Genomic DNA, 19,693 nt, shown 5'->3' on the forward strand with positions numbered 1-19,693 from the left:
AACGAGCAGGCGAGCGTCACGCCGTGATTTTCATAATTTCCGTGACTCACGAGAAAAAATTCAATCGCGAATAAATCTGATAACTGGCGCGCGTTACCGACGGTGAGTCACAGACGAATTTAACAACAACGCCGACACCGCCGCCAGAGAAACCATGCCACAACCGCCGAACGAACGACGCAATCTCGTCGTAATAGAGGTCGCGAAAAGCCGTGGAAAAGGTGAAACAGCCAGCGAGCCGAAAAGACTGTTTCTAAATGCAAACGTAATCCAGGGGGATGAGATATTTTGTCAGCGGGGAAATGGTATGCATGATGCCGCTAATTCCCAAGTCTTATTCGGGCCGCCCGGCGAATAATGCGTAATTAAGCGCGGCTCGACGCTGTCTCCGACTGGCTGGACAGTTTCCTTAACACGGCGTACTTCAGCTATGCCTAGTTTTCAAAATCATTGCTTTCTACGAAGAAAGATACCTGAATTGATATTGCCAGGGTTCAAAGTGTCCATGACCGATCTCATTTCATGACTTACGAGGACTTTTTTTAACTCCAATTCCAGGACTTATATACAATCCTTATGTTCGCAATGCCCAGAATAATCATTGTTTTCATTGGAGTTGAGATAAATCATCACAGACTAGGGTACTAGACCTAACAATGCTGTGATCTGATATAGATGATAAGCGACCAGCAGCTACAAATTGCGCGGCAAGGCGATGCCATTCGAGGACCACGACAATGACTTAAGGATTTTACTGCCTCGAATGACCCATTCCCATTTCAGACTTTCAACGACTTCTATGAACTCTGTTCTGTAAGCAGACAATTCAACTCAATTCAACAGACACGTATCTACTCATAACGTGAAGAAATCTCATCTCTATAACGATATTCGAGTTCAAATCGATCAAATCTCGCGGCGCGTATCCCGAAGGAACTGTCGAAAAATATTCAGCATTCGATAATGAATTTCAATCGAAGAAAAAGCTTTGATTTCGCATGTGCACACAGTCACGTACTATAATCAGAAACAAATATGAGCCCATTAGGAAAATATCGATTTTTTAAAGGGTTGTTGATTTCAAGTCGAACAATTCAAAACGTTCGAATCATAACAGAATTCATCATTCGACAAAACGTTAAAACTTCCGCCATTTTTCATGTTGAGTTTTTCTTCCGTGAGGTTTTTCTAATGTCGCAAAGAATGTTATATAACTTACCCCTGTTTCTCTGGGTATTTTTGTCGAACATAAGCATACATTCTGTGACCTGAAAGAACAAAAATATAGTATGATTGAACAAACATTTCAAAACGATTTGTTGTACAGTGCATTAAGTTATACCCACTTCCCTTTTTGCATCACAGGAAGTTAACTGTTTTGCAGATTGGCCGGGATTCAGATTACTAAATCAGTTTTAGCTTAAAAACCCTATATTACATTAGGCGCCATCACACAGAGACCATCTGGCCTGGGTCACCAAATAGGTGCAGATCAGGCCTCGAGTCAAATTAGGTACTAAACGATACTTTAACAAAGTGAAGTGCGCCATCAGAACCGGTACCACCGGTATTAGCACAGGAACCAGTAGCAATTCACAAGCAATAATTTAACCCGTGCTTAAATTTGTCACCCTTGCGATGTTTTACCCCAAGTTGGCACGCGCCAAAAACATATATCATCTAACTGGTCGAAAAAACAGCTGGGCCCTTGTTGCTGGAGATTGGAGGAAGGAGAAAGCTATGGCGGTTCAGGACGCCTACTCCTGCAGTTGAGCAAACCCTATATTTTCTCAACAGGCTATAGGAGAATACCGAGGCATGTTGAACGAAATATGACCCTAACGCAAAAGTCAGTTGGAAAAGCTGGGCGTCAGCCATTCATTCATTCACTTATTCATTCATTCATTCATTCATTCATTCATTCATTCATTCGTTCAGTCATTCGTTAATTTTTTCTCGACAACCAACCACAGGAAAAAAAGGGACAAACACACGGCCTGACAGCTTTCAGAATTAATATCGCGCTCTTAATCAACGCGATTGTTCGCAACAAACGGTAAAATAAACGACGGGCGAAATTATGATAAATTATAACGATGCTAATGGTATCGTTGTACTGAGGGGGGTTTAAGTAATGACCGCGCGCGCGCCGCGATATATGTGCCACCGCCGCCGCCGAAACTAACCGACGATAATTTTCGAACGAACGATTGCGACAATTTCCGTACGAAGATAATGCGTCATTTGTCGTCGATGACAAATTTAGAAAATGAAATGAAATCACCGCTGACGTCCACGATGATATAGGATCATTTCTAGTAGATGCATCAGGCACGCGCTCAGAACTGATATGTCGTTGGCATCGAAATACAAAAATGATACGCCCCCTTTCAGGGTACGAGCCTTATGATATCACTAGATTGTGCCTCTTCCCTCTCAGGGTACGAGCCTTATGAAATCACTAGACTGCGCCTATCAGGGTACGAGCCTTATGACATCACTAGACTGCGCCTCTCAGGGTACGAGCCTTATGACATCACTAGACTGCGCCTCTCAGGGTACGAGCCTTATGACATCACTAGACTGTGCCTCTTCCCTCTCAGGGTACAAGCCTTATGACATCACTAGACTGTGCCTCTTCCCTCTCAGGGAACGAATCTAATGACATCACTAGACTGTGCCTCTTCCCTCTCAGGGTATGAGCCTCATGACATCACTAGACTGTGCCTCTTCCCTCTCAGGGTACGAGTCTAATGACATCACTAGACTGTGCCTCTTCCCTCTCAGGGTATGAGCCTTATGACATCACTAGACTGCGCCTCTTCCCTCACAGGGTACAAGCCTTATGACATCACTAGACTGTGCCTCTTCCCTCTCAGGGTACGAGTCTAATGACATCACTAGACTGTGCCTCTTCCCTCTCAGGGTATGAGCCTTATGACATCACTAGACTGCGCCTCTTCCCTCTCAGGGTACAAGCCTTATGACATCACTAGACTGTGCCTCTTCCCTCTCAGGGTACAAGCCTTATGACATCACTAGACTGTGCCTCTTCCCTCTCAGGGTACGAGTCTAATGACATCACCCAGCCTCCCTCACAGGTATCAGAGTCCCAACGTCATTCGTCTATAGTAGAAGGTATTGTCAGCTTTTTGCCTAGTGGAACATGAAATTATCATTATCGTTAAAGGCAATAATAACATAAGCAATAATGTACTTATAAACAGAGCTAATATATATATATATATATATATATATATATATATATATATATATATATATATATATATATATATATATATATATATATTATGGGAAATCTAAGTGGTCTAAACATATTCATTAGGCAATGCTCAACGGTAGGGTTTCGTACTGTGGCAGTCTTCAAGGAGCGAGGTTCAAATCCCACCAGCTTTGGAACGGATATTACAAGAGGGGAACTGAGCCATATGCCGTAGGAAGACCAGAGTCTGCTCACTCTTCGAATATCAGGTTATAAATTTCAGTCTCAAGCAGCAGACATTAGTTATTCCGGATCGTATTTCATTTTGAAATGGCATTCGAAACGGCAAAGAATCATGAACGCGATTTTCAATTGGAATTTCGTCAAAATTTTCAAGGTCGCTTTTTTCTTCAAAATTCATTCAAGATACTTAGACAGGCTAATGCTAACATAATGATAATGGTGTAACAAGCTGCGTGAATAAAATGCTTCTGACATTCCCGGGTGTGGCCTTTGGGTTGCCTTGATTTTCCTTAAAAGTCAACCTACTAAAAATCAGCAAACGGTTGTCACCACAATTCTTCCTTCTCAAATCAGGTAAGAATTTGGACCAATCGAAAATGATTCCAAGTTCCAGTTTCAAGTAAAAATTGCCAACGGATTAAAATATCAAAGCACGAGCCAATTGGCTAATTGACTACAGACGTTGATTTCAATGTCAGCCTAGAATGTACAGTAGAAGTCTAGAGTAAAAATATCTCATTTTTCTTAAGTCAATCAAAATCTGCAGAAACAGATCCAGTGTAGACTGTCGGTTTGTTGATACACATGGATAGTACCGTTTGTATGTTTGACCAACACAAGAGAGTAAGTGCGTAACATTATTCTTGTGAGGACCGACGCGTTTCCTTTTAAAAGCAACGATCTGCAGCAATCAGGAAATGTATCGGAGAAGCTAAGCTGAATAGTTGATTGACCGAACGACTCGCTAACCAAATGACAAAGATCCGCGACACACCGACCGAAAGAGACAATACGCGTACATCGAGAAACATACCAAAGACGATTCAACGAACCACTTCAAATCACCGGCAAGCGTTCAGCATCGTAAACAGTAGCGGGACTGATAGCATTGCCAGCTCACATGCCGAAAGAACCGAGCTGGTATACCGTACATCCCTGCTTAATCTTTTACAACATCTTGATTATCCGCACACTTTCCATCCGTATTTAGACGATTAGGGCATTCGAAACATTTCGGTTATATATTCATAATGTGAAATGAATCCACTAAGTGATATATAGAATATTCATTTATTCGCATGTATTTATCTTCAATTGATGTATATTGCTGCGTAAATAATGATTTTTCATTCTCTATGCATAACCGAAATTGAAACGGAAAATAAAGATGTTTGATATTCATAACTTTGCTATCAATGTCACTTTGACCTTAGCAAAATAAATAACTTATCGTAAAATCTTCCTTGAAATAAAGCTATACATATAAACACTTTCTTCTTAATAAGGAAGTTCTTAATAAGGACTTTCCTAAATTTACATGATGGTGCATGTTGAATCCATATGAAAATTAAACGTCTTAAGTATACTTAACAAAGCATGCGTTCTTCCAAATGTAGTTCCAACAACGAATAAATAACTAAATCAATAAATAAGCAACGCTTTCCCGACAACATAGAATGAGGTTAGAACCTTTTTCAAGTAAAATATTTTGTACTAAAGGAAGAAAGTGTCATATGCGATAACAAAAGGTCCATAAGAATGATGATGATGACGATGATGATGATGATGATGATGATGACCAAGGTTTTATACCAATTGAAGCATTTCGTACAGTCCGGCGAGAGCAACGCCCATATAAGGCTGTTCTGGCACTGCTACAAAACGCCAAGCTCGTCTTTATGAGATACTTTGGCTGCAAGCAAAGAAGCTTCGGAAGAAAATTTGGCGTTACATAATTATAGTCATATGCAAAATGCCTTCGAGGATCATATTGGCAAATACTAAAGAAGTTAAAAATAGCCCGGTTCTTTTGCGCCAAACGTTATTATTATACACCGAGGGATCGGAGATATCGACATTTATAACACCGCAAAAACGATAAAAGAAGAATCAGGGCATGAGAATTCGAATCGAATGCGCGAGACAAAAATATTTGAATAAACAACGCATTAATTCGATCGATTGCTTATAATTCGACGAATTCGCGTCATCGTAAGCGAGTAGTAGTAGTTAGCGTTTTGTTCGACCGATATATCAAATACCGAATCCGAACGGCGGCCCCGCGCCAAATACGATACTGGCAGCCATGTAAAATTCATACGGCGCGAGAACCGAAAGCAAATATAATGCTGAAATCTCCCTGCAGGTTTCTGTTTAATTAGTGCTGCGCAAACAACCGCTTCTAATGGAAGTATTATATGAAGCATACAATAACTTCAAATAATAGACTATAAATGGGCTGTACGCCAAAGCCTTCGAAAGATCTACGTCTCGCGATGAATTGACGTCGATCGCGGCGTTTACAACCGCAGAACTTTCTAATGTTCTTCTTCTTCTTCGCACGAATATTTATTTTTCATCAAAATCGCGCTTTTCAATCCTAGTCGCGCGTATCGTTTTCTCGTTTTGAACGGCGCCGCGATATGCCGTGACACGCGCGCGTTTTCGTTCTGCTTTCCGTTGTTGAAATATATTTATTCGTTTTTTTTTTCGTCAAAAGTCGACGCCGAGAAGACGTATGCGCCACATAATCCATTCATTATTTAGGCCACGATTAAAATCGATCTCGACGCTCGGCATTTTTATTACCTGTTTAGGGTTCAGGTGTGAAAAGGACACTCACCAGACCGGTTAGTCGTGAACCGTAGTACAAGTCCCCCCTGCAAGCTAGCCGTTAGCTTGCATTAGAATAATAAAAAGGGATTCATTTAACATATGGAAATTCATGTATTTCATGACAAAAGATATCGATGGAACAATGAAACTTAGTCACTAATAACCAGGGATGGCCATGGGGGTGTTCTTCATTTTTATGGCCAGGGCCATAGGCCGCCCGTTGGAAGCCTTGCCAAAAATTCTACCTTGAATATAAGACTGAGCCATCAACCAGCGACTGTACACACATGTTCATATACATATTTATATATATATATATATATATATATATATATATATATATATATATATATATATATATATATATTTATATATATGCGCTAGAATCGATTTTTCGTCCACCGAACGACATTTTTTTTTCCTCGTGAAATCTATAATCGTATGAAAAAGCGATGAAAATAGAAGGCGACAGCCAGAAGGCTGGAGTTATTTCAAAAAGCGCTCTGACGCGATTCTACCTTGACAAATCCAGTCGACGGAGATTTCATTCGCTCGATCTTTGATGTTCTCGCGAACGTCTGCGCGTTGACGTAAAACGTTATTCCGTCGAACTCGAGCTCCAGGGCCAAAATATTTACTGATATCTATTTAATAGCTATTTATATAGATGCAAATATATATATATCGATGTAGATATAAAGGTATACGCATGCGGTGAACAACCCGAAATGGAAAAAAATCTTCCTCACGATCGTGAGTAGATATACAATAAACTACATCGGATGAAAATGATTATCAAAGTTATTTGCGAGAAAAAAAAACGCTCGGAAATGATAGAAAATTGTCTCCCCGCGTCCTTCGTTGCAGAATACTGACGGTAATTCAGCGTAATTAAGGGCAGTTTTATGAGGTATGAGACCGAGAGGACGCACACATAACCTCCTTGTCGTGTAATGGTCATCCTCCCCCGGCAGGAATTCGAACCTGATGGTATCGCTCGACTTAGCCGAGGCACGAAACCCTGCTTCACTAGAGCGGGTGGGCAGAGACCGGGTTTGCCACAGGTTTGCCAATCAGATTTGCCGAAGCAAAATTTCATACATATACTCAATATGGAAAAAAAGGGCTAAAATAAAACGCGTTTTCTGATCGGCTAATAATAATGATGACATCATCCGTACTACACATGTAGCTGCGCACCCGGGCTAGTCAGACAGGGATTCGTACTGTGGCGAGTCTCAACGCCATCAGGTTCGAATCCCCTGATGAGGTTTTGCGTCCGTCTTTTGGTCACATACCTCATGAACTATCAGGCAGGGTTTCCTACTGTGGCAAGTTCGACTCCCTATCGGGGGGGGGGGGAGGGGGAGGATGTGCTATGGCGAACAAATCCCCGGGGTATCATCGACAGGCGAACATTCAAATTCACAAATATGACATAAGCTCGTCGTCGCACGTTGTGGTCGGCGTCAGCCGCGGCGGATGTACATGTCATGTTTCGGACGATCAGACGTTGATCGCGCGCTAATGACCGCGCATTAATCACGAGTCGAACGTCGAATAATCCCGCGTCCATAAATCCGGGATACTTAGTTTCGACGTCGGGTTGCGTTACGACCGCCGCAGCCATAGCCGAGGCGTCCCGCACAAGACGTCTTATTTTGAAGTTCATACGGCCCGTGGTTTTGGATCGCAGCCGACCGTGCCACGGAGACATCTGATGTGATATATGATCGCGCCGGAGCAGTGTGTGGGCTCTTTCTCTCTCTCTCTCTCTATCTCGTATTGAATTCGACAGAAAATATCCATCAATGAAAGTAGAAAGTATCGACACTTTAGTCACGTATGGCTCAACTTGGGGGATTATGAACGGATTTGCAGTAATGATAGATAACTTCAAAGTGCTCCATTATGTGTAACGCAAGTCTGTCAACTGGGAGATATATTTTTCGAGCCCGTTTACCAAGGTCAACATTACCCTCGACCGACTGCAGCCTCCCATCGCCTGATTTATGATCGCGGTCGTAAAAAGTCATGCAGTTCGAACTATTCGGCGAGTGAGTTTGCAATCGCTGATCCGTCCAACAGCACGAAATTTGACTCACAGCATAATTGCATATTCGAGGTTTAATCCATATACAATTTCAATCCACGAGAATCAGTTCAATTCGTTAGAATAGGCCCGACATCCAGGCTTAGCTCTATCGCAAGGAGGTTTACTAAATTGACCAGAAATTGTTTAAAAAAAGCAATAAATGACGATAAATTATCCCCCTTGAGTCCAAATATTTGAGGAATTGAATGAAACCTTGTCTAATATTAAGACTAATATTAAGCCTAGTTTAGAGTTATGGGGCCAGTTCCAAAGACATGGCTAAGACCATATATTAGTTCTATAGCCAATCAGACAACTTAGGACCAGTCTTAGGATATAAGATTACTTCTCGACGTAAAGGTTGACTCAGGCTTGAAACCGGCCCCATGAAGTGAACAAACCATGAGTTAAATTTTCAATTTCAAAATGATACACAGTTCTAGTGAATACAGCAAGATATCAAATTTGTCGATTGAAGGCTCGTTGTAATGTTATCATAATAGCCCGGTTCGCGGATAACATAACTGCATTTTTTCAATAATCAGGTTTATACTTCGAGTTTAAAATGTCACGGACGCATCATCGGCTAAAATCAGTTCGCGGAATAATTGCGCCGCTAACAACAACGAAAAAAAACCGCGCGCACAAAAGCAAACGATTTTTCACACATGTACGGTTTGCTTTGGCAACAACAGCCATATACGAGCGTGCGGATATTTCCGATCCATTATCCGCTGCTGCTGCTGCTGCTGGTGCAAGTGAGAGCACGGAATGGCCAGTTTCCATGACTGCCGTTTACGACGACGATTGGACCCGCCACGATCCCACTGGGGTATTTCATTAGTTCCAAATCGCGTTAAGTGGAATGCTGAATGGCGCGACTCCTAAATCAAGCTCCGTGGGCACTGATTTCTCATAATGTCTTATTGATAGCCGCCGAAAAAAAAAAACGCTAATGCAAAACGATTAAGACCTGGCCACTGAAAGCTCCGCTAATAAACTTTTATACGTCTATATCTATAAATATACTTATATACTGCCTCCAGATTGGTAAATTGCAATGGCAGACGTACGCAGATTGAAAGATTGATTTCGCGGCTTGTACGAGGCTCTAAAGTCGGGTTTATTGAGAAAATATCACTTTCTATATATCTAATGCACTTCCTATCAGCGCGATATTCATTTTCTTTCAATCTCTCTCCCTCTCGCTCGCTCTCCCCTCGCTAGCTCTCTTCTAGATGCGGAGATTTAATTTATCGCGCATCTGTTCGGCAATATATTGGCAATTCGTTCACGCAGCTGATGGACAATTTTTACAGAAATATTATACATAAAAGGTTTTTACGCTTCCGCGCTCGGCGAAATTGCGTATCGTTAATTTGAAATCAGCGAAATCCGAACGGACGAACGAGGGAGCGCGCAGCGGTGCCGAGTGGTTGAAACCATCCATTATTCTCCAGTCCTGGTCGTGTCAGCAGTGTCAATGGTTCTTCATCTCGTGCATTTAGTAATACAAATCTTGAAATAGATCTCGAGTGGTACTCAGTCCAGGTTCTATACTGGAAAAAAGTTTCTACGAAGGACATTCCCAACGTCAACTATATCTGGAAGGTCTTTACGATGATTTCATCAATGATATCGTAACTTAATAAGCTCAAACCTGTTATAACCAAAATTCTAAAGACCAAAAGTAAAATCTATTATTCTGGAATTGAAAATAAAAGACACAATGTTTCAGAATCTCTCTGGATGAGACTAAGATTTTGTATATATCGGGTTTTAAACATATGATGATCTTAAGTCTGAGTGTGGTTATTCTACTATTGCTCAAAAGTTGGACAGTTGATGTGGTGACCATTGCAAGTTCATCGTAACATCATAAGAAAGACTTCGAAGAAAACGTTTTTTAGCCGGGTCCTTTTCTACCTGACCACATGCGCTCTGCGTATGCGCAAACATTCCACCTACTCGGCTTCGTCGTTTCGTCGAAGGATCGCGCTCGACGACGTTTCCGCGAAAAAACGAAAATCCATTTCTAAATCTGTTGTCGAAACTGACAGCTACAATTACACGGCGAGCCGTGTCAACAACGTACTTCTTACGGCGAAGCCATACAAATTTAAAATCTAATTAATGTATTGCATGTCGGGACATTTTTTTAACGGGCGTTAACGCGGACATACGGGGCATTGGAAACGGCGCGCGAGGACGAACGTGGTCGAAATACTATCGGTTTATTATACCGGCTAGAGAATGAACCTAGTGTGCTGATTTGCCTATATTAGATTAGGCCCGGGCCGCCTGGTCTGCGACCATTTAACACGGGCCAAATTTCGTATTTGGTAACGAATAAGTAATTTATGTATACACATTCTCTAGTTAGGCAAGGGCCCAGTCCAAATTATGTGTATGATAGCTGCTGTAATGGCGAATTAGGACTTACTTTATATTCTAGGGCTCAGGGGATTTCAAAAAATAGAGTAGAAAAGGGAGGAGAGGGAAAGAGGAAAGAGGAGAGTCAAGGAGAGGGGAGAGGAGAGAGAAGAGAAGAGAGAGGGGAGGAGAGTAGATAAAGGGGAAAGGAGAGTGCAGAAGAGAGTGGAGAGAAAAAAGGGAGAGAGAACGTATAGAAGAGATGGGAGAGAAGGGAAGAGAGAAGATAGAGGGGAGAGGAGAGAGTAGATAAAGGGGAGCAAGGGGAGGAAAGAAGAGAGAAGAGGGGAGAGGAAGAAGGGATAGGGGAGGGATGAGATAGGGTGGGAATGCTCAAGAAAACAATTACTTCTCCAAGATCGCACGTTATGTATGACAAAGGTATTAGTTTCGAGAACTCAATAAAGTATACGAACGAACGAACGTGCGCTTAATAATCACTTGGAAAAAATTAATTATTCAAAGTACCGCAGAGTCACTCTCCACGACAACAAATCCAGTATGAATAGTTAAGCCTGATTTTTCTATTCTCATTAGCGCGGGGTCGTACGCTAATACAACCTAATACGACTATTGTTAACGCCGCAAAAAATAATCGTTAATAACCACGAAATGTGTCGCTAATGAGCCCCGGACTGCTGAATATTTCAGAAGATCGCATTCGTCGAAAAAAAAATCGCTATACGATCAACTCTACAAGTAGCATTACATACAGAGCATAATCGTACTGAAATGTCGCCTGAAAGTCATTCGATTACGTCAACTTATCGCACGAGGTATTTACTAGCTGTTAACTAGCGACTACGACGACACGAGGCTAAATATCTGAATCCGAAAAAAAAACTCTACACGGCTACACAACGCCGCGATATTATACTCGCAATTGATTATTTGAAAATTTTCAATATAATAATAGGCTATTGGATCTTTTTGACTTCGTTAGCATGTGGGTGAGTGCCACGAGATCTAGTGTTAATTACAGTCAAGTTGAAAATCGATTTCGCGCGAACTCGAATAATTGCCGGATTGTGACGTGCCACGTGACGTACTGGCTGCATTTTTTTGATAGTCATTGTCGTTTTTTCAACATCGAACACTCGAAGCTATAATATATATATGGGTCAGTTAGCAGAGCTCGACCCTTGGGCAAAGCACTAGCACTTTATGACTGGTAAACGTAAATGATTTTGCAGAATTAAGGTTTGGTTTTATCTATTTTGTTTGTAACAACATCGTTTTAGCCCCCCTCCCCACGCACCACCTCAGCATTTACGAAATTGAATATGTCAGCGGTCTGGTCTGATCTACGTGCGACCTGAATTATGCTGAAGTTTGAGGCTGGTCTTAGAATGAAATTGTGTCTGGACACTGGTTGCATTATGCCGATGCAGGGATGCACACTGGCCCTTCATCATGGCTATACGTAAATTATTTCGCGGAATTAAGATTTGGTTTTCGATCTATTTTCTTCGTTTCTATCTATATTCTTCTTTACAAAATGGAATACGTCAGCACTACACTTCGCAAGAGTTCCCCGCCTCTCCGCAAATCTAAGTCTGAGGCTGTTCTTCGCGCAGACTGGACCCTTGTCGGATTATGCCGATCTAGAGAGGCTACGCTTCATATTACGGGTCCGCGACGCACGAGCCAGACGTGCGCCTACCTGATTACTAAGCTCGGCTAGAATATTGCCCTCCGCCGAAATCCCAAGTGCGTCGTCTATCATTCGCAACGACGAATTTCGTCGGCCTTTTTCAAGCGATGACTTCTGCTATACGAAATCCAGCGCCGTGCATAGTCGTCGATAAAAACGCTATCAACGTTTTTCACAAATGCTTTTTACTAATTTTTCTTTACACGAGACTTAACCGCCGTGACGCCATCTTGCCCGCGACGGAAATAACCGTTTCGTATGAAAATTTCGAGGCATTTTTTTCATCGATAAACTACACAACCGTCCATAAAACACTAGATCCGCATTGTAACCATGATATAATGTAGCGAATCCCACGAAAAAAAAAACCAAAAAAAAAAATGATATCAAATTCGAAAGTATCCTTGAGCTGGTCGTTTACCTCACTTTCGTTACATGAACTACTGCAAATTTTTTTTGTAATTTTGTATTTTAGTGTTCTATAGTGCGGTTGGCAATCCCGTACCAACTAACATCTGTTTTGCACATAGAATGACTTGTAAGTCGACCTTTGCGCCCGGGTGCAGGTTAAGGTGATTGGTATGTATTCACAATGTACATGCCACTATAATAGATAAATCAATAATAATAGTTTGTTCGTGGTTTCGAGTATATTCTTAAGTCAACTTCGGAAACTGAATCTGACATATTGGCAATAAACTAATTCTTTAGTGGAGGAATTTTTCGCCATTTTTTTTCACGAGGTTCTTTTCCAAGCGCACACGTGAAGGAGGGTAAATTATCTCGTCGCGCGCGAATCAATTTGTGAAAATAGACGACGACGACGACGCTTCTGTATGCATCGGGTCTACGATCGCTTTCGGCAACGATGAAGACAACGACGACGACTGAGAGGAGAGCAGACGATATTAAATTATCCGTCGGTGACAAAAACAGAGATGGCATCGATTCACGTGAATCACACGACGACGGCGACAACGTTTTTAAGTACATTAAAAACCATTTCGAAAAAAAATTTATTACGATTCGTATCTTAAGAACCGGAGACGACGTTTTCCGAGCCGACCTCGAAACCGACCCGAGTCCATCCGGAGAAACCCACCGATCGATGCCTGCGAGCGATCGGTCGAATATGCATAATCCGTCATTTAAACGGAATAACGTAATTGGAAATTTCGGATTCTAACCATCTGTAACTACGTTAAGACTCTTAAAGTTTGACTTATATGTAGCAGATACGAAACAGATGCTTCTCTGAAAGTCACACAGAAAAGCCGCTCTGATTGGTGGAAAGTCACGTAGATGTAGAAAGCCGCTCTGATTGGCTGAAAGTCACGTAGATGTAGAAAAGCCGCTCTGATTGGCTGAAAGTCACACAGATATATAAAAGCCCGGAAAGTCACGTAGATATAGAAAAGCTGCTCTGATTGGCAGAAAATCATATAGATATAGAAAAACTGCTCTGATTGGCAGAAAATCGAGAAAAGACCATGATTTTGCCGCAGAGTTCTATGGGTCGACAATGTTACGAACAGCTAAAATCAGCCTAATGTGAATGGCTGACAATCCCATTAATTAATCAAGTGTCAAAAACGATTTCATAAGTTATTTCTTACGTACGGCATAGAGACGCAAGCGCGCGGCGTCCATATTACTTTTTTTCAACGGCGCAAGAATGCGACAACACGCTTCGCTGATTATATATCGTATGCCTAGGTTATTTTTGCAACGTTTACAGACGTTCGGGGAAAATATCGCCTGTCATGCAGAAATCGCTGTTCCACTGGATAATCATTTCGAACCGGTGGGTCTCGGCGTTTTCAATGGAACTCCGCGCGTTGTCATGGCTGCATCAGGCAGTCTCAGGAAATTGGCGAAAACCCCTGCATCCATGTATGAAAAGGCTCGAATCATGACACGCACACAATCTTTTTTTCAACGCGACAGGCGGACGGACGGATCTGCGAAAGCTCCAGATTCCAGACCGTATCTTTTCATAGAAAAGAGATTTTCGGCACGAGAGGAAATTGCTTCGTAGACATATGGTCAGGGTCCAAAGTCGGTATAATCCGCATTACAATCCGTATCAACAAAACGTAAAGGAAACGTACTGGAAAATGACGACGTTGATGATGTTAGATAGAGTAGAACCTCATTATTACGACCTCGAATTCACGATTTATGTGTTATCATAAACCTAGAATTTCATTTTGAATACGACAATTTTGATAGTTTCACACTGGATGTAAAACTGGGCCCTAGAATTTCATTTTGAATACGACAATTTCGATAGTTTCATACTGGATATAACAAACAGATTTTCCAGTCTCCCGAAGTTCGTCGTAATGAGTTTCCACTGCACATCGAATATGAATCGTCGCATGATCTTTTTCTCGTGCAAAGATTACATATTTTGATCCCTAGTACAAACAGGAATGGTTGTCAGGCTTGAAATATGAACGTGTGTAAGTCGCCAGCATCCTCGCTTCGAATGAAGCTGCCAATCTTAGCTGATGCATATGTGTAAACTACTGGTTCATAAGTCGTTCCAAAAGACTGATTGACCTATAATGGCCGCACACGGTCAGTGCTGGTCGTTTAACTTTGATTCTACCAGGGAGGTGGGAGTGAACAGGCCTGAAATACAAAAAATCAGACAAATCCATGTGTAGGTCACCAGCATCATCCCTTTGAATGAAGCTGCATATCAGAGCTGATGCATATGTATGATCTTTTGGTTCACAAGTTGTTCAACTGATTGACCAATAATGGTCGCATAGTCTGTACACATAGTCGGTGCTGGTAGTTTGACTTGATTCTACAGACTGATTGACCTACGGCGGTCACACACAGTCAGTGCTAGTCATTCGACTTGATTCTACAGATTGAACTATATTGGTCGCACATAGTCGGTGCTGGTAGTTTGACTTGATTCTACGGACTGATTGACCTACGATGGTCGGTGCTGGTCGGTGCTGGTCGCCGCCGATCTAATGAAATTTCGAGTTAGCAATTCTCTCGACGCTAGTTTCTGGACGAACGATGATGAATCGTCAATTATGGCGAGCTTATATACAACCCGAAACACAATAGCGATCAGAGATCTCCAGTCGCTAACGAACGAATACAGTGTTCTTATATTGAACAATATATTTTTCGTCACCATCAAGGCGGATTAATTCGAAAATCTACTTAAATGTAATGTTGTTTCCCTGTAAACTCGCCGCGGCGCCCACGACCGGAAGTATACCGGGGCAATATTTCCCGCGCGCGCAAAGAATTAGCGCGTCGAACTAGCCCCCTCTAGCGTGGAAAACGGTATGATCGATCGATCGAGCGACGCGTACGTACACCGCCGCGACATCCATGATCGCAAATAATTAGTAATAATCTATTGAACACGGAGACGCAGTCTCGGCTTAAGATTTAATTTCCATGACAACGGAGGAAGCACTTTAGCCCGGGATTCCGTTTCAAGCATTCGATAGACGGCAGTCGACGCTCCCGAGGTCGTCGCGCGGATCGCTATCGAAGCGCTACGATTCGGCCGAATTCGGTCGAGACCCGACGCGGAAAAAAAGCCGGGCGAAATTCCATCCGATCAAATATGGGGAAACTATGGCCGATGCGATCGTCGCTCGCGATCGGGGGTAGGCGCGATATGAATGAATTCGCGGATGCTAATATAGGAATGAAGGGATGAGAATGAGTCTTCGGAGATTACGCCGGGCGTATGCAGATTGGAATCGAGCGTTACGCTCAAACAACGACGATCACAAATAGCGAAATGGATATTCTTCGTCGACTTCACGCGCCGAGTCATAATACTGAAAGGTATCTCTCGTGTTTATTGGTCGAACTGCAAATGTCAATGATAATACGCTAGTAACTGGTTATCCATCTGCTTTTTTCCGACGAGTTTGTACACATAATGTCCTTCAATTTTGGTATCAGCAGATGATGATCACCAACAATGCAGAGAAAAATATTTTCATACATCTACAAAGGTCGAGGTCGCTTATATCTCCGCTGGTAGCAGGCGGAATCGAGGGGAGGCTCGTCGTCGGCGCCGCTGTGCCTGTGCCGATGCCACGAGCAGACGTGACGAGATATTGACCGGTGGTTGCGGAGATCGAGGAGCCGCCGCCATACACGGGAGCGCGCGCGGTCACCAGAAACCCTTTGCGGCATCGATCGCGCAAAAATAGCGAGACGTGTCGGGAGAAAGAACATAAACGCTACGACGAGCATCACGACGGCCGTACATGAAATAAAATAATATTGAACAAGTTGCAATTTAGCGACGAGAGCAAATATGTACCGGGTGTGCTGATCAATGGTTGATACACGGTATCCGCGATGAGAAAAATGACACACTCAGTTCGACTGACTTGCGCATGCACACACACACACACGCAAGAAAAAAGAGCCAATTTTTTCCGGGCGAGTTCATTAGGGGTATTCTCGCCGCAAGGCTGCAAATATGATTTCGACCAGGTCGGCGGTAAGGGGGGCAAATAAGAAGGCGTAGCTGACCGTATATCGATAACTAATTGGACGACGCGGAGCCCTTGATCTCAGACTTATACTTCTCGTTCGCCGTCGCAAATAGCAGTATCACATATCGACTAGAAGGCGCAGAATCTCTCTCTCTCTCCTGACGACGATGTTCTAATGAAATGCCTACAGCGCGAAATGTCAGAATGTCATTATGAAATGCACGCTGGTTTATTCTAATTCTGACATGTATTGTAATATATCGCACGCAGCATATCTCATACATGAAAGCTACGAATTAAAAGTAACACGAATCATCGACAACAACGTCAATATTTGCAATCTGTCCTTCTCACTCTTTATCCCTACTTAACTGCAACGGCAATCTAGATCTAGATACCAATTCAAATTGGTTGGGGGTTTTATGGAGGACAAATTGCGGTTATTGGGCGAGGTGTTTCATGTTGATGTGACAATTTTTTCGTCCTAAATAATTGCGGCAAGGTTTTTAGCATAGTTTAAAATGTGAATAATTACAAGGAGGCGTTAGATTTAGTAAAAGAAAATCATAACAAGTTAGTACAAAACATCAGCCATTTTTGAAGATATCTACCTCTATGAGGAAATTAGTGAACTAGCCTATAGCCTACCAGTGAGGAAGTTCATGATCTATTATTCTTATTGCTGTAACGCTGATTTGTTTATGTCTGAATGTCAACCAACTGGAGTATCCTTCTAGTAAAACATTATAATAATAACAATGACTGATATCTAGGGTCCCTAAACTTGAGTTTTAAAATCTTCAAAATCGAAGCTTTGATATCAGCATCATGCATTGGCAAGCTGAGTCTCTGCGTGTGTCGTGTCATGTGGTATATGCTGCTGATGCTGGATGATGAACCAGCTGATGGTGAAGATGTATCCATGTATAGAGAGAGAACAACTCAGTGTGTACTGTCATCTCAATCTTGCACGTTGAATGTAACCTATATCATCAGCATCGTCGCTCCCGTTGCCATCTGGCCATTCCCAGGCTTTGCCGGATATTCCTTGTAAGTTCTTCACAGGATTGAGATAGAGCTCGGTGTATCGACGCAGCAAGTATCATCATCGGTTTCCTTCAGCAGAAGGTGAAAGGATCAACTTTTCATCGCGCAGAAGCGACTGTTTGGAACCCCAATTCCCCGCGTCAACCAATGGCATTGCAAAAAATCCGAAATGGCTGACCGGCATCACACATCTCTACATCATCTCTGATCTCTACATCATCTCTGATCTCAACACCATCTCCGAATATCTATAGCATCAAAAATACATCAAGAGTATTTTGTATTGCGTATAGATGAAATTTTACAACTATCTTTTTAAAAAGATTTGATAACATGACCAGGCGGGCCGACTTACTCATAGCTTTACCAGCCCATCTGCCCCAAATCGTAGTCGCCGATCGTCGTTCCTAATTCAAGACAAGAGGCCCATAACATCATTCTCGGATACTTCGATTAGAAATATCTAGTTACTCAAGCTGCAGAGGAAATACGAGTCCTTTCTAACATAGCCGCTAGTAACGATACCACCACTTATTCGTCCGTGTACAGACACTGTTACTCACATAGCTTAGTAACTTCATTCTTCGTGAATTCGAAACAACAACAATTTCGGAAGATTCAGTTACTACACATCCGGCGAGGATACTGGAAAGTTTTTTAACCTCTCCCGCCGCATGGGAGCCGGATGTTGACATAACTACGATTTGGATCACGATGATGATACCGATGATGATACCGACGAAGGTGTAGATCTTAACAGTTTTCAGACAATGTATACACGTGAACATGAATGAAATATATTCGTGCTCGCCTTCTCCCTCTCTTCCAAGTTCTTTCTCGTAGCATAAATATACCCGGCAGCAAAAATATGATAGTAGCTATACAGGAATGCCAATAAAAATATTTGTACGCACGGATCCGTTAGCGAGATGGTTTACAAGTGCGTATGACTTGAAATAATCTTCAGCTACTTCCACTACAACTATTATTACTATGTTATGCGCCGGCAACTCGACTCACTATCGACTCGCATTTTCCGCATCCACTCGTAGTAAACAAGCGACTTATCCTGCATGTAGTTTATCAAAAATGCACAGACATACGAAGTGACCAGCGCGGATTGTCAACGAATCGGGTTTGCGAATCGACAAAGGGTCGGTCAGCTTTTCCCGATTATAACAATGATGAATGCGTTTTAACCAGGAAAAAAAATTTCGAAGATATCATTCCATCGGTTATAGTTTTCAAGCGGATAATCAGCTGAATGGATATAAGCTCACTCAGTTTTCGCGACATAATCGAGAAGCAGAATGGGAAAGAAATGGCTCGAAATCAATTTTAAACAAAAAGAACATTCTTTTCTTCGTATTTCTTTAGGATATTTTCGCAAACGAAAAAGATTTACAATTACGTCGCGCGAACAATAGCATTCGCTTTTGGTGCGAAGCAGATTGGAGTTTTTAAAACGGATTAAGGCAGAAGTGCAAACGCTTACGACGAAACGAAAAAAGATTTGTAAACAATAGAAGCGAATGCAATTTTCAGGCAGACGTTCCCTACAGTGATTCGGTATGAAGAGCTCGGCTTCTGGCGGTAACAACAATGCCTTTTCTCCCTCAATATTCCTCTTCATGAGTGCCTGAACGCGGTCTTTTGTCGTGCGCTCGGTAGCTAACCCTCGCCATTGTCGCATAATACCTACGTACGCGAGCTTCAGAAAAGGATTTCGCCGAGGAATTTTTTGCGCACGTCCTATTACGTATTCTATACTGCTCATTACGGACAGATAATGACACAGTCCTTCGACGGTGGTGACAGTCGAAATTGGCGGGCGCATTATGGTCTGATTTCTTCAATTTTCAGGCATAATTGGAAAGCAGAGT

The 19,693-nt window shown here is 42.3% G+C and overlaps 1 protein-coding gene across 5 annotated transcripts in view; it reads right to left on the minus strand.

Annotated features, from left to right (window-relative positions):
* LOC141899575 (RNA-binding protein Musashi homolog Rbp6-like) overlaps positions 1-19,693 on the minus strand; it is a 112,997-nt gene that overhangs the window by 59,401 nt on the left and 33,903 nt on the right. For all 5 annotated transcript variants that reach the window (XM_074785955.1, XM_074785956.1, XM_074785952.1 and 2 more), the window contains exon 8: positions 1,220-1,268. In XM_074785955.1, the coding sequence (XP_074642056.1) occupies positions 1,220-1,268 (49 nt within the window). The remainder of the gene's footprint in view (positions 1-1,219; positions 1,269-19,693) is intronic.

The sequence above is a fragment of the Tubulanus polymorphus genome, chromosome 2 (genome assembly GCF_964204645.1).
Source record: "Tubulanus polymorphus chromosome 2, tnTubPoly1.2, whole genome shotgun sequence".
Lineage (NCBI taxonomy): Eukaryota > Metazoa > Nemertea > Palaeonemertea > Tubulaniformes > Tubulanidae > Tubulanus > Tubulanus polymorphus.